Here is a 17,312-nt window from a genome sequence, read left to right as displayed (position 1 = left end):
TGCTTTGATTTGTATGTACTGAAATACTTCAATTTTGACAGCCAGAATTTTGAATCAGAATTTACTTCCAGTTTTTGCCATGTTGTGCGCTGCGATCGTTGTCTGTACCCCCACCACCCGCTTCGCACATGGCCAAGCCAATTTGTTGTTAGTTGTTGGAGGATAAAGTTTAACCAGAGCAGTCAAAATGCTGGAATATTCACCCAGCAAAAACCAAATAATTATTATTTGTTGACGAACCATTTGAATCGTGACCCAACGTAAAATTTTCCCAATGTAACCTAAGCAAGCGGCATTCGGCATTGTAGATAATTCACCTTGTCAAGCTCAGCGATGTCATTAGGGCATTTCATGAGAAAGGGTTCAAAAGTGAGTTACATTTCAACAGGCTCGACTGTACTTATATTAATTAAATAGTTGAAAATTCATGAGCTAGTCGAATTTATAACCCCGCAGCGTATTGGTACCATTTGCCAGCTAGTTGCTTGGTAAAATCGACGTACTATCACAACCTCGCAGCCAAATCACTTAACAGTTTCTAATAAAGCCCCCGACCGATACAACTGAGTCATCTGTCGTCACAAGCGGTAGCACGCTCACGGCCACCAGTTCGATCCCAGTTCGCGTGCACCGGCGACCGAGCGCGGTCAAACCTATCGCCTCTTCGTATCGAGCGAAGCGACTGATAACACGGCATTCGGCGGTTAAATTTCACTCTAATCGCTCACGTCCCCAGGCCCGAGACTTCATACATTTCCCAATTTGAATTTCCAATTCGTGCCTCAGTGATACTGTCGGGAGTTTTTTCGCATTATACTTTTAAATAGTGCCGGATGAGTGAGTTCTCGTTGTCTAAGTTTGTGTGGGATCGCGAGCGGGAAGGCGCCATGGAGAGTTGCTATAAACTGTACTGCTGGGTCAACCACACGCTGCTGATGCTGCTGCTACAGATCTTCTGGAAGATGAGCCAGATATCAGATTTTTTTAAACAAAAGTAAGTTACTAGAAATCGCTTTACTAGTACTTATAGCGTGAATTCTTTTATCTTTATCATTTTGATGACGAGTTTCTTTCATTCGATACTTAACTATTCCAAGGTTTTAGTAAACTACATTATCTTCATTTATTCATATTGTGTTGCTCTTTCTCTATAAAGATTTTAAACAAAATGCTTGCAATGATTCCGAAAAAGCAAAATTACCCTCAGTTTTTAAGATGACCAAAACGATTTTGCTTGACTTCAGTGGAGTTACTACGAAATTTGAAAATCGGCGCTTCAAAACTATTTAATGCGAGAGTGAGAGGGACGGTACGATACGAATTTCGATTTTCAAATTTTGGAGTAGGCCCTCTGAATAATTTTCACTCCATTCATTTCGATTAGGTAGGTATTACGTATATAATATGCAATTATTAAGACACATTTTAAATTAGTTTAAACAATTTTTAAATTAGTTTTCAATTGAAAAAATAGAGACATCTATAATAAAATAGAGTAGGTACATCTAGGATAAAAGTTTTATTTTGCTGCAAGTGTAATTTTTTGGTTTCCTAGTTGTCCACATTTACTTACTCTTTTGCGTACTAGGTAGGAACTATAGAACTAGACCGTAGACAAAAGAAAAACTAAAATTTAAAAAGTATTGAATGTACAATGTTTATCTGTACACTGTGTAGTTACATTGCATAATATTTTTATTGTTCTTTTTAACACACCTGTCACGGAACATGGTAAATAATAGGTACACGACACAACGATACAACACTAGGACGGCGCACTCGGCATACAAATAAATTTTGCACTTTTTACAGGCTTTTATTTAACTTACAGGCAATGTTTGTTTGTTAAAGTTGAATCTTGCAAGTCAAATTTCGCTCACTTGCAATGATCAGATTGATTTGAAATTCGGTACGGATATGTGGGTAGTTTGGGCAACTATGCAAGTAAAATTACTTAATAAAAATCCAGTTGAAAAGAAGCTTAATGTACATTTTTGTTTAGAAATAATTTAACGATTTTGTAGAGAAAAATTTAGTAGAGTTTAATGGAAGTTTAACATTAATATGGGGAATTTATAAACAATGAGACCAGAGAATGAAAGTTGTTAAAACAGAAGTCCGTAATTACGTACAAACCTTTTGTTATTAGAGGAATCTAAGAATACTCTGCGCATCAATCAATTTCGAAATGCTTACGCTCCTAACTATCAACGTTTATTGTCCGGCCATAATACGGAGGTATCTGAAATGGTCACAGTCTAAAGCAAAGCTGGGCATCTTCAAAACGGTCACCCAGGTCTTATGCAATAAAACAAGACAAGCGTTACCAAACATCTGTCTAATCGGTACTGTAATGGTAGCTAGGTACCTAACCTAATCAAATTAATGCCAATAAAAACCAGAATAATTTTTCATTGCGATGGTGGATCATTTGATTTTGTTTTCTATTCAGTCGTTTGGTCGAAAATAGATTGGTTTGTGTTTGTGTCGAGCGTCGGAGTAGTCGGTACAACATATTTAACTATTACTTTTCCGCAGCAAATTGGATTGAATCGTTTATTTGCTAGATTACAGTATCCATGGTGTTACAATCTTCTTGTCCAGGTGTATCCAGCGTGCATGAAGACGTGAAAATCATTAACAGATTACATCAAAAATCACACTATTTTATAATTAAAATTATTATCATTCAAATATACTCGTTTATTACAGATCATTTTCAATAATAGTCGATTTCAATAGTTGGAATACTTGTCTTGTTGGTCGAATAGTTGGGTACTGTTGTTGTCTGTGTACTGTGACGCGACAGCTACTTACATCAATCTTGATTTCGGCTGCCAGTCTTATTTGTATTGTATGTTTATAAATAGTTGTACTTTTGTTTTGAAAGAGCATTGAAAATGTTCTAGAACAATCCATGGAAATCAACCTATTCACTTGTTTCAAAAATAGGATGGAGATATTAAATTTAGTAATAGTAATAGTCACCTGACAGAAACGAAATGGGTAGACTAATTAATAATCTGTGACTATCTATGACTAATATTTTGCTACACCTATAGGTATTTGTTGAGTCCGTCAGTGAATTTAGCTAATTTGCACATGTTTGATACCTACTTTATTAAGTGAAGTCTCTTCGTTCCATTCTCCATACAAACGTAGTCCCGGTCTCATTTGAAAACTAGGCAACAGAAATAGATGAAATTTTGTAAGTATGGACTAGACTTAATTATCTAAGCCTGTGGGTTTTTCAGATTTTCATATAAATGTGTAATATCAGAATAACAGGAGCTCAAAAGTCGACAAAAAAAAGATTTCAACTTTGCACGAGAATTACAGACTAATAAAGCATTTTTACAAAAATCGAAAAACCACAGGCATAGAAAATAGAATATCTTGATTGTGCAATATCATTGATTTCTGTGCTATACTTTTCGTATAATATGAGGACAACGAAACCCAAAATTCAACCGCCCTAATCTTGAAAAGCCTACAGCTATCTCTATATAAATTACCGACGTCGTTGCGGAAGGCATGGGGGGGGGGCTGCGAGCGCTTATGCCACGAGCGATAAAGACAGCAATATCCCAAACGAATAAATAACGAGGGAAACTTCGTTTGTCTCCTGTAAATTACCTATCAAAAACGACAAGTAGACTTATAAATAAATACGTCAGTAGGTTACAATAAAAAAAAAACCCTATATTCTCAATGACTCGTCTTTTATGTCTCATCGTGCTTTAGTGACAAACATCAATGGGCCTGTACAGAATAGTAAAAATATCACTTTTTAAGCTAAATAAACGCAATAATTCATAATGTTTTATGAGCACAATAAGGTTAATCACAAGAGATTAGATAAACCGCTGTCGTATAGTTTACCACCACTCTCTTGATAAGTTATGGACATTTGCGTATTTTTTATACTATGAACTGTTGTATAATGTGACGTATAGGTAATATCGGGTATGACTTCAATGAAAATAAACATCTGAGGACCTATTTTTAAAATCCCTAATACCTACTCAAAAAGCCCATCCTACCAATATTAAGACAAGTACAAATTCGAAAATTTGTAAGTCTGTTTGTTTGTTACCATATCACGTCTCAACCGCAGAACCGATTTAGATGAAATTTAGTAAACAGATAGTTCGAGTCCCGGGGAAGGACATAGGATAGTTTTTATATCGGAAAATTGCACAGTGCCCGCGGGATAGCGATAAACGAATTCTATGCGGACGGAGTCGGATGCGGAATTTTTCATCGGTTTCAGATTGTAAATTTTTTGGTGATTTTTAGAAAGGAATACTTTATTTCAGAGGAAAACTTTTGTTTCTACAGTGGTTAGTACCAGGCTATCTATAATACAGTCTTGACTTGACAGTAAAGTAGACATTCACACAGACTGTTAAATGGAATAATAACTATCGTGCATAATAATAGCAATTATATCTGAACTATAGCTAGATTATCTCAAAATAAACGTATTCCTTATTATGATACAGTTCAAAATACGCCTCGTTCCGATGCTGCAACATTATTGTTTCTTCCTTCCAAATCATAAACAGTTACTAATTCTCAGGACTGGGTTACTAATGGATATTATTTAATAACTTGTGTGCGAATGTTTACAAGTCAAACAATGCGATCGCTAAATCTTTTATTTAACAATGACCGAAATGTGTTTGCGCCTGATATATATTGCCAGTCTTTGAAGGCAGACGCATAATTAAATTGGTAAACCTCGCGGGCTAAATAGCAAACGTTTTCGTACTGAAGGTCTCCGCGTCTAAATTTGCAAGGTTCACACAACATTTGACGATGTTTACGAACTATAATAGCTGTCAAAAGTAAACTGTTATTTGCGTAATTATCCAATTTTAATACCTAACTCGCTTTTATTTCATAGTTAAATGAACCTACTTAGATGTTATTTTTAAAAATACGATAAAACCAGCGTTTAAACTTCGAATTAAGATAGGTAGGTACTTTACTGCGCAGCCTATTGATGCATAGCTAGCCATAGTCAATAGCCGTTTTAAGTAATTCTGCAACTGGTTTCCTTCCGGATTGAAGACTTCCGTCTTGTTTATACAAAGCTTGTTTTGATATAATCACAAGCCGTTCGCTGCCATTAAATCTTACGATATTGATTAATTGGTCCATAGATGGTTCCAGAAGCATAACGTATTAGGTGTGTTGTACGATACGATGGACCTTACGGCGTGTCCCAATAAAACGTGCGTGCATGCAACTACCTCATGCTGACCTTTGTATCAGTGCTAAATACACTGCAGACAATATTGAACTTAACATAGAAGCTGGGACATATCAAAATGTATTGCTTCAAAAGTTGGCAGCAGATACGAGTTTTAATACCTACCGAAAACACAGTTGCTTTGTTTCTGAAAAATATTTTTAATTTGGACCTACCTTTTTAAAGTTAGCACAGTACACAGGCTCATTATAATACAAAGCAAATTTATGTAGCGGGATTCTACTTGCATGTGAAATTGACATTAATAACGTAACTTAGGTAACACAGCTGTGAAACGTACCTGCCTATCATGAACCATCGTATCATGAACAAATAAGTAGTACTATAGTCACATGTTTAATGGTCATTTAGATAAATAATGAACAAAACACACGAACATGCCATGAGAGTCTGTACATAAAACTCTTGTATCTCAGAGAATTCTTCACCTCAACATACTCAGCATAGATAAAGATAAGGAACGAACAGATATGACATTGTAACGTGCTCGCCAGGAATTGCTATTCGCGATCGTGCCTTCGCTATAAAATACCTAATTAATTAATTTGCATCAAACACAGACTATATCACGACCCTTTTCTTGATGATTAAATGCTACATCATCACTCTAAAGCATTTCCTTATGTAGGTAGATTATTGGCAGCAAAGCACCAATTTCGCTAAATATACATTCGGGTTCATACAACTCGTCAAGTCCAAGGTGCAACTTTGTTGACAAAATTATGCAATAGAATGCAAATGCACATTGATACATGATATAATTAGAATGCTGCAATTGATACTGAGTTTTTAGTTCCAAGGCGTTGGTTTCTCTACGGTCGATTGGTAATTTATCTATAACTTGAGTTTACCCGCGGCTTTGCATGCGTAAGCTATTCGATCTGGTAGGTACCTACAATTGAAATTCTGGGATTTTATAAAATCCCCCTGGGAATTCCCAAAATTTATAACGTGGTATTCATTGTTAAGAACAACTACCCAAAATATCAAGACACCCAGCGGTTCAAATTTCAGGTTTTTATCCCTATCCCGTGGGAATATCGGGATAAAAAGTAGCCTATTCCAGACGTGCAGCTAACTGCATACCAAATTTCATAACTAAGCCTAGCGGATGTTATTTCTAGATTTTATCCCTGTCCCGTGGGAATATCGGGATAAAAAGTAGCAAATCCGTTCTGCCGTTTTAGCGTGTAGGAGTAACAAACATATACACACACACACACACACACACACACACACACACACACACACACACACGCACGCACGCACGCACACACACTTTCGCATTTATAGTAGGATTTTAACCCTTCGTGTCTTACTGTATGTGTGCCTTATGTATCTAGAACGTGAGTAATTTACTACTCAGTACCTACTCATGAGCCATATTGTAATTGGTGACACTTTTTACCTGCTATGTGAGCCAAATGACAATGCGAAATCAAATTAGGAGAGTCTGTAAGGAAGCGTGTCACTTATTCAAACAGAAAACAAATCTACAAGTAGATAGTACGCAGGTTTTCCTAAATCGAAGATACCAAGGTTATTAATCACAAAGACAGTTTTTTCTCTAGTAATTGAAGAATAAATTATTTTTTATTGATCTGTAGCGCAAATCTGTAGTAATGGAATATTACAGTACTTAAGAAGTCTATTTGCATTCAAGCACCACTCCAGGAAATTAAGTATATTCATGATAATACAATTATAATAAAACCTGCCCAAGCTAGCTCAATATTTTATTGTATACCTTTTTCATATACAAACCGACAAATGGGAGTACGATTCACCCGATGCTTAGGGATTACAATCGACCATGGACACCTACAGAATCAGAAAAAATAGTAAATTGTACAGGATTTTGAGTGCTAGAGTTCCCATGGTACTCTAGGTCACCTAGATCCTACGGAATTAGCTACAACAAAGGAAGAGCCATCATGTCTACATAATACAAGGCCAAACTTTCACGTATTCAAATGACCATAGCGGTCCACCGTATTGCATAAAAACTTCCCATAGAATTGATTTAAATAACAGCAGGATATACTTACCTATATATTTCGAAAACTTCATTTAGGCAAACGTTGTATGGAAAAAGGCATGGAACCCTGAAAAAGGGAAGCATACCTCCGGAATTTATACCAACATAAATCCTGTAAAAATAAATATCTTCCTCAATAGACATCGTTTTTTCAGGATCTTGACTTAGTTTGGGATTAAACGCGTTAGAATTATTGTTCTGTCTCTTCGTGGTTAAGAGATCTAACAACCTTTTTGCAGCACGTGGAATGTTTTTTGGAAAATTGACTATTTTATGTCCGTATAATTTAAAGCAACTGAAATAAGAAATTTAAAATTCATGGAGTTGCACTGAGAAGGAATTTTTGAAACATTCTCTGCTATGTTTTATGTTTTCCCTGTGGATCAAGCCAAGGGCCATAAGCTAATTTTCACAACAAATATCATGGTAATATCTGCAAAGGGCGTCAGTAATAGTATAAAAGATTAGTGGTTCATGCTTCATATTGTGAGAAGGCATTGAGTTAAATCGAAATAAAATTTGTAAAAAATAAGCGCGAAATAGCAACGTGACCTTATTTATTATCGCATTTTTAATATGGAAGCTGAATTGATCTACCGATACTGTTTCTCAATTCTCTTAAATGACGATGTTTGTATAAATTCCTATTCGTAAGTAGTAGTAGAGCGTGAGTCCAATTGCGAAGGTCTTGTCGATAACTTTATGGATGAAATGAAGCTGATTACGCATTTATGGTTAATTGTCTTTGTCTAGACCAAACACGTGAAGGAAATTACGCGAGATAATGGCAGATTGGTCGTATAAATTAAACGCGTTTCATCATGCATCATGGGCCGTTCTGTGATTGTTGATGACAAAGCGATATATTTTACAAGAGTACCTACTAGGTAGGGATAACGCCATCATTATTATATTCACCCACATCACTCATTATATATTCCATCTCTTTCTTTCACATTTCATGAATGACTTTCATCTCTTTCTTAACTGAACTTAAGAAAGACATGGAATATGTTCGTGACGTAATAAAGATCAAATTTCTTGTATCAAACGGATGTTCGATGTTCAACCTCCAGTGTTGTAATGTATATAAGCTCTTTGATCACGACATGCATCTAGATGGCCATGCCGAAACGTGAAAAAAAGTGTTATTGAAGTAACTCAATTATCTTCGACTCCGTGGCTAATCGAAAAATTAAAAAAAAATACTTTCCACCCTAGAGATGAAAACGCAATTTTCCACCCATGAAAATTAAACTTTCCGAACAGGAGAGATGAAAAAAAATATAACCATTATTATTATTACAAACATGTCTTATAAAAGATAATAATAAAAAAGGATGTTTCGTATTGTATAACTGATAAAATTATCAAACAACTTGCATATCAATTCTAATCTTTGCGAATATTCGGTATCTCAAGTGGTTATATGCTAGATTAATCTGTCGACGGTTTGTGTTTTCGGGATTTAAGCTTCCTGCGTTTGATTATTGATTATAATCATCAATTGTAGTAGTCAAAGTGCAAGTGTAGGCGCACTGCTAACATAGTAATTTTAAACTTCCTCTTCATTTTTTGCGCGTGGGAATTTTAATGTTATCTACTATTTTTTTGGGCTGCTGCGCTTTACGTGGTACAACGGAAATCGTGGGGCACAATAACAATTATGCATTAGTGATAGTAGGTAGTAGCAGAAGCAACAGGAGGTCTATGGGGCAGGCCTATGTCCAACAGTGGACGTCCTACGTCTGAGATAATGATGATGATGAGATAGTAGTGGCATGTTGAAGAAACAACTCGCTTCCCATCGAATCGCAAGCGCCGGCCCCGGGGGTAGAGCAAGAGGAGGGTCATTAACCGAGCGATTCGACCGCCTCATTTCCGTGGTCACATTTTTTTGTGGAGCTGTAATTTTTAGTAATGTTGTACTTCTACTAGCTAATCTACTAGGATCTGTAACAGAATCTTCTACCGCATGTCAACAAAATGTACCCACATAATAATGACCCAGGAGCGATTGCTCTAGGCGCCAGCCATGCGTCAAGGGGCGCCATTTTCCAGTTTTCGGTTCAAAATAAAATTATAATGGCGCCTTTTGAGAGGTGCGGAAGCGATGAAGACATTTTGGCTCTACCTTGATCAAGGGGTAGTTAGGTGTCTAATTTTTCCTTACACCAGTGAAAAGTGTCCACTAACTGTCTGTGTTCCTTCCGAAGAAGTTTCTGCTGACGTTTCTCTCACTGGCAGGGTTGCCTAACGAAAATATTCACTTCACGCCACTGATAGATACCTAGTAGTAGTAGTTACATGCAAAGCAAGCTATAGAAGTTTTTTGTGTTTGTTTAGCTAGTAAACCTTGCGAATCAGACAGATTTTCAAACTTTATTAAACTCAATTTTTTATTGAATTCATATACAGCATACATATACGAGTAAGCCTTAATGGAGTCATGGCGTATACGGTGACTCAGTTTTGTTCGGTATTTAAAATTGTTGGTGACTCAAGCAAATCGGTACGAGATTTTATTTGTTTTTCTGATGCAATCAAGAGTTTATATCAAAACACAATTAATATCGGATACGGAGTCATAAAATGATTACTGATACAATAATTGGAATATTGATCTTAATGTTAAATGAATAAACAACACAGAAAACCCTGTTTTATGGGTAATAACCTCGTAAGTCCCCGTGTACTTCACAAAGTACAAATCAATTGTAAGAATAAATGCCGAATGTACCTACTTGGTGGAGTACAAATTTTTCAATGAAATATGAACTTTAAATTTATGTAAGTAATTTTCAAAATCACAAAACTTATAATTCTCGCCTCGGTCTGTAGAACTATGTAAAGATAAAGAAGTCAGGACTTACGAGGTAAGCAACGAATATACGTATTTAAATGAATAGATAAATACATACGTAGGTACTCGAAAATGTAGTAAACATCCAAGACTAGATAGGCAACATTCCTATTTTTTTTTAAATATCCCTCCCGACCGGGAATTGAATCCGGGACGTCAAGCTTGGTACGAGTAATTAGGTTTGGTAACCACTGGGCTACAAGCTATTTGGTTGGTAAAAAATCGACTATTTTTTAATTCTAGCTAATTTAAACTAACAATTTTTTATTAACGGTACAGAAGAATGATTGTAATAAAAATCAGTCCACAATAGGGAATATTACTGAAATTTTCTTCCGTCAGAGTGCAGCACTAGCACAAACCGTAAACAGTTTTTTGAGTATCTTAAATGCCATAATAACGTATTATTTAAATTAAATTATTAGAAATATAGCTGTATCGTTACTATCGATGTAAAATATCATAAAATAATAATAAAAAAATATATAATATATCATGGGACACTTGACACCAATTGACCTAGTCCCAAACCAAGCAAAGCTTGTACTATGGATACTAGGCAACGGATAAACATACTTATATAAATAAATATATAGGTACTTAAATACATATTAAGCACCCAAGACCCGAGAACAAACATTCGTATTATTCATACAAATATCATCTTAAGTCAGCGCTGACGTCATAGAACGATTTGAGTAGGAAAATAACAAAGAAAACGTTCAATAAATACTTATTTAATTTTAGAAGCCTGGTTAAAATTTATAAAGGTTCATTTGCGTCCAAGTAAGTAGCTCTGCCTCTCCCATGTGGCGTATTATACCTATGTATAATTATAATTAGGTATTAGGTTGAGTAAGTACTAATTGGCATGATTTAACTAGGTACATATAAATTTTGAAAAACTATAAAATTAAACCGGACCCAATCAAATCTCGTAATGTAAAGAAGCTAAAAAAAGTACTTCAAAACATGTTCAGTTGGAGAGACAGATATCTTATTTGCATGTGCTAAATGACGTCTCGAGTATGGGCTAGGAGTATGGGTAACATTTTTATTTTTTTTACTACGGATTCCGCACAGACGATAACTAGTATAGGATAATATCACGTCCGATGTGGTCTGACACTATATTATAGGAACACGGGCGCATGAGAATGAGTGTTTATATGTATGAGTCGTATTGAGTTGAGTAGGTAGGCTGTACACAGAGTAATTTTATTATACTAGTCGACATTTGTAAAGCGATAACGCTACATTGCACACGTTGTTTTTGTTTATTTGATATCATACTGATTAATTTCGAAATCTCTATATTGTTAGCGTCCCCACGCTATAGGTAGGTACCTATAAGGTATTTTACTAATTTTTTTAAGAGTATATTGTACGATAAACTTCAACTTGTCTTGGTTCATTTTATTGCCTGGAAACCGCGTCCTTTAAGCCAAAGATATAAGATTGAAGCATCCCGGTGGGAAACCAGTTCTTACGGTGCCCGCCAATAAAGGCCTTCTTAAAGAATTTCCTAGACACTCTTTCAAGTCCCGGAGTCTCTTTGTTAACTCAGTACTTAGACAATGACAAGCAAACTCAGCAAACTGAAGTCTGTCGCAATATTTGTTCATCGTGTGCCGATGAACGTAGAGGAAAATTTTCGAAAGTGCTGACAGGTAATTATACTTGAGCAAGTATTTACAGAGCCTGATAATGATAACAATTGCGGTCTATAAATACAAAACTGTAACGGCTGTAAATAAATGAGCGTCGCCGCTAAAAAACTATTTCTGTCGCCTCGGTACAATAAAGAACTACGTACACTGGGTTTCTAAATTATTCAGACGATCAGATAATGTCGTTTGTAAAATTAAATCATCATCATCATATCAGCGCTAGGACATCACTGTTGTGATAGGTCTCCCCCATAGACCTCCAGTTGCTTCGGTTCGATACGACCGTGAACCCGCGGCTTTAACCAGGTACCCAATAGGGGATAGACATTATGTATTATGCCCGGGCAATGTAATTCATTGAATAGTTTTATCAAATTGCTATTCATATTAGTTATTTTTCATAATGCCCGACCATGTATCACTTGGTCCACAACATATTAATAGATTACCTTAACGTCTAGAATAACAGATAGGTTACTTTTATTTAGATATTTCTATGGGATCGGAATAAAACCCCAAAATTTCAAACGATTACACATGTGGCGGGAGTGTCTTATAATATGCCACATTAATGAAATTCACGATATAACTTTAATTTCGTGGCATTTCTATTTAACTCGTCCAATGGTTTATGCGTTCGAAGCAGCGGGTAAAGTTAGTGTACCTATTGTCCTTCCTACTCATAATAATAGAGATTGTATTAACAGGAATTTAATTAACGATGACATCTATGTACATTGTGGCCAGGACTGTAAAATCAACATTAATTTACAACCACTTTAATTATTACGGGGCTATTACATATCTCAGGGTAAACCCTTGAACTGAAGTTCTTTTATCGTTGACTATATCAAAGGACGAATGAATCGAGGGCGAACGGTACATGTCTACTATACTAAAAATATCACAGCTTGTTATTATTGGGAAGAACAAGTAGCTCTTAAAATACCTTCGGGAATTCATTACGTGTTTTAATTTAAGCCATACGTGTTTATTTGTAGAGCATTCGTATTTCCACGTAATATCGGTTTTTAGTATCCACTCAGGAGATCGTGGAACGAGATTCACAATATTATTAACGAGACTAACCCGCGGCTTTGCACGCGTACACCATTAGATCCAGCAATTGAATTGGAATTCCGGGATTTACAAAATTCCCTAGGGAATCCTCAGAAATTACGTCTTTATCATCTTTTATCTACATTTGAAACAGGAATTTTCCTAGTTCTGGGTAATTGTGTGTTATTTGTCCCTTTTAACAAGTGTAGCCCAATAAGTTTGTTTACATTGTATTTTAATGACAGATAAATAAATATTATTATTATCATTAATTAAGGTTGCATTTAAAACACCCGCGCCAAATTTCATGTCTCTTATCCTAGAGGTTGAAATTTTTGGATTTTATTCCAATCCTGTGGAAATATCAGGCGTACGCCTTATCGTAACTCTACTGTCTAGCCATATAAGGATAAAACTTCTTGTAAAATAATAATCATATTTATAGACCGGCAATTTTGCTGACTATTGGGACCATTTCGTGATATACATTATAAATATTTTTTTTGTTATTTCGTATTTTGTAATTGATTTCTTTTTTTTATATTTTCCTCCAGATCAAAAATATCCTGGCGTATTTACGTTATTAGGTAATTTTTTATCAGCAATACACGTTATTCATGGAACACAAATTAACTTGTTTACAGTAATAACCTACAATGTCAATTAAGCTTATTTCACAATTTAATCAAAACCAGAAGCCATCTGGCAAATATTGGACTTTGATTTCCCTTTGCACGAGTTTATTACCGTATTGAGTCAGTACTACCACTCTGTTTACTTCACCTACTGAACCTTAGCTAACCGAGCGTTTCCTCGCCTAAACAAATGCAGTTGGGCTTGGATCGTAAACAATGATTTAACACTTGATGCAGTCACTGCTTGGTTTACCAGAAATATCCGTTTTCCTATGAGCGTACCGTATTTCGCGAAAGCACTAACGCTGTGACGCTTGTTATCATTATCACTTCGAGGAAATAATCTGCGACGCGAATTAACCATACGTTTCTGATAAGTTAGAAATTTACCTTAACCTTCCTGATAATTATGTTCTTTTAACACTTATTAACCATTTATTTCTTTCTATTCCAGGTCTGTAGAGGAAGCAAAGAAGGAAACCGTCTTCACAGTTGTGCCTCTTACCAAAGAATCCAAAATGAGAAGACACATCAGATCGATGTCCGATGTACAAAGTAGTACTCCATACAGAATACCTTTCCGGTCTAGGCAAGGGAGCACTCACACTCTCATGTACGATTCGGACACAAGGGCGAGGAGAATTCGATCGTACAACCTTCTCAAGCAGCAGGAATCATCAGACTCCAGTGACTACATGGATGCGCCGAGGAAGCTCCGAATCATAGAACACAATATCCTAAAGCACACAGATTCAATGAGAATCCTATAACTGGATCTGATTAGTTTTACAACGAGGCTGTACTATCTAGTTGTGCACTAGATCGGGTCACGTCGGAGGTTGTATGTGCTGGCCATTGTGTTCTATAGGGCAGTGAAAGTTACCAAGTAACGCTTGCACAAATTAGTTTGGGAGACAGCCCGCGTGATTCATCACGAAGACATAGACTTTTGTGATTTCCTTCTTGAGACTGTGATGAGGTAGAATAATGTAGTATTTGTAAGGTAACGTTATAAAGATAGTTATTCGGAGAGAATATCTAATAAGTACTGAATGTGATTTAGGTTATACGTTGATGATATCATTTTATTGAAATGTTAATAAAAGTGATATGGGAACACACAACATTATTGTTATTAAAACGGGCCAGATAACTAATAGGTATTGTTTTATCATGTTTCAGTCTTTAATGCTGAATATATGAAATAACAATTCATGGCTGATTGGAAAATAGTTAAATACCTACATTATGTTCTTTTGTAATATTTTCAGTCCGGTTTACCTAGTTATGTTTTGAATTGCCAGGAGTTGTCTTTACTACTCGTATTAACTTAAAATGCTGCTTTTATGCTATTTCTAATATTATACAATATATTTGTATATTTTTGTTAAATAACCATTGTGTTTCGAATCTATATTTTATTTATAATTTTTTAATAACACTGAGTTAATCTCATAAGCATGCTTGCAAGCCAAAAATAATGGTGTAAGTACCTACTTATATAGATGTGTTAATTTGAAATACACTTAGCTAATTTTAGCCATATTAGCATTAAGCAGGACTGATAGATAGATTATTTTATTTCATGGATATAAAATTTGAAACTGTCTGACAAAAACATTGATGTTTACGTCCCGGAACCTTGATTATAACTAACAGACGAGACGAAGTCGTAAGTAATCAAGCATTTTAAATCAGTGCCTTGTCGTATTGTTTTTTTACCGATAATTGTGTCGATATTTATTGGGAAATTAATACTTCAGTAGGCAACTTGCATCCACTCACTTGCTTCAAATTTTGAGTTGAACTCTATTTATATAACATAGGTAATTAAGAGAGTTGACAGCCAGCTCCAGTTACCAAAAGAAATTGAGTGGATAGGTAATTTACCTAAACATAACTCAAATTGGAGTTGTCAGGTATTATATTGGCAGTCTTAGTCGTTATAATCGAACGGGACGTAAATAAGCTGGGATGGAACATTCAGCTGACAAATAAACACAAGATTAGGTGCAGATGTGTTGTTTTGGTTTTATTGTATTAGGTACCTACCTGTAATTACATCTATTGAATCATGATCCACCTTGGGACTTTTTCTTAATAAACTTTAAGGTGATTATCGCCAATGCCCGACAAGAAAAGTAATTATGACATTTATGTGCTCGTTTATCTATAGCTATGAAAAATAAGGTTCGATTGTGTTGAGGATTGGTGTTGACAAGACGGCACTTGAGCTATACAACAGATAAGTACTATAACAGGCACAGAATACAAGTAATATACCAACAGGTAGTTATCTTATTATTTTTAATTCAGATTTCAACTACTAGAAAATTTATACCTATGAGTATATGATGTCTACAATAGTCTGATCTGAAAGTCCTCACAATGTTGATCAAATGAGAAAGAATATGTTACTAAGTTTATAAATGCAATTTTTATTGCTAAAGTAACTAACTATTAAATTTATTACAAAAATAAAGTAACTGCTTTTATTTCTTCCTTGAAGACAATAGTTACCTTCTGTGAACGTTGATACAAAATGACAACAATGCGTTAATAACCTCTTAAAATCCTCGCGTACTTCATCCTACTAATATTATAATGTGAAAGTTTGTGAGTGAGTGAGTATGTTTGTTACTTTTTCACGCTTTAACGGCTGGACGGATTTGGATGAAATTTGGCGGAAAAAGTTTATAACCTGGATTAAAACATAGGATACTTTTTATCCCGATATTCCACGGGATAGGGATAAAATCTCGATATAACAACCGTAGGCTTAGAGTCATGAAATTTGGTATGTAGGTAGTTGGACGTCTGGAATAAAACATAGGTGACTTTTTGACCGATATTCCCACGAGATACCTAGGGATAAAATCTTGAATAAAACCGCTGGGCTTTGAGCCATGAAATTTAGTATGTAGGTAGCTGGACCTCTGGAATAACACATAGGCTACTTTTTATTCCGATATTCCACGGGATAGGGATAAAATCTTGAAATAACAACCGTTGGGTTTAGAGTCATGAAATTTGGTAGTTGAATGTCTGAAATAACACATAGGCAACTTTTTGACTCGATATTCCCACGGGATACCTAGGGATAAAATCTTGAAATAACAACCGCTGGGCTTAGAGTCATGAAATTTGGTATGTAGGTAACTGGACATCTGGAATAACACTTAAGTGACTTTTTGACCCGATATTCTTACGGATAACTAGGGATAAAATCTCGAAATAACAACCACTGGGCTTAGAGCCATGAAATTTGGTATGTAGGTAGCTGGACCTCTGGAATAACACATAGGCTACTATTTATTCCGATATTCCCACGGGATAGGGATAAAATCTCGAAATAATAACCGCTGGGCTTAGTCATGAAATTTGGTATGTAGGTAACTGGACATCTGGAATAACACTTAAGTGACTTTTTGACCCGATATTCCCACGGGATAACTAGGGATAAAATCTCGAAATAACAACCACTGGGCTCAGAGCCATGAAATTTGGTATGTAAGTAGCTGGACCTCTGGAATAACACATAGGCTACTTTTTGTTCCGATATTCTACGGATAGGGATAAAATCTCGAAATAACAACCGCTGGGCTTAGAGGCATGAAATTTGGTATGTAGGTAGCCGGACGTCTGGAATAACACATACGCACTTTTTATCCGATATTTCCACGGGATAGTTTTGTAACTAAGGGACCCCATACATCCGTGTATTATTGTTATTATTATTTTGTATTTTTTCTTTAATTGTATACTTACT

The 17,312-nt window shown here is 35.6% G+C and overlaps 1 protein-coding gene across 1 annotated transcript; it reads left to right on the top strand.

Annotated features, from left to right (window-relative positions):
* Positions 1 to 578: 578 nt before the first annotated feature.
* On the top strand, positions 579 to 16,025 carry LOC141430007 (uncharacterized). The gene is made up of 2 exons (XM_074090538.1): positions 579 to 994; positions 13,998 to 16,025. The coding sequence occupies exons 1-2, from the start codon at positions 834 to 836 to the stop codon at positions 14,311 to 14,313; spliced, it is 477 nt and encodes a 158-aa protein (XP_073946639.1). The 5' UTR covers positions 579 to 833; the 3' UTR covers positions 14,314 to 16,025.
* The last annotated feature ends 1,287 nt before the right edge of the window (positions 16,026 to 17,312 follow it).

The sequence above is a fragment of the Choristoneura fumiferana genome, chromosome 8, assembly GCF_025370935.1.
Source record: "Choristoneura fumiferana chromosome 8, NRCan_CFum_1, whole genome shotgun sequence".
NCBI lineage: Eukaryota > Metazoa > Arthropoda > Insecta > Lepidoptera > Tortricidae > Choristoneura > Choristoneura fumiferana.
The sequence above is the reverse complement of the archived record's forward strand: the minus strand, read 5'-3'. Positions and strand labels throughout refer to the sequence as shown.

Coding starts and splice junctions, on each gene's coding strand:
- LOC141430007 (XM_074090538.1), top strand. CDS start 834: ATGAGTGAGTTCTCGTTGTCTAAGTTTGTGTGGGATCGCGAGCGGGAA. Junction 995..13,997: donor TCAGATTTTTTTAAACAAAA/GTAAGTTACTAG, acceptor TTTCTATTCCAG/GTCTGTAGAGGAAGCAAAGA.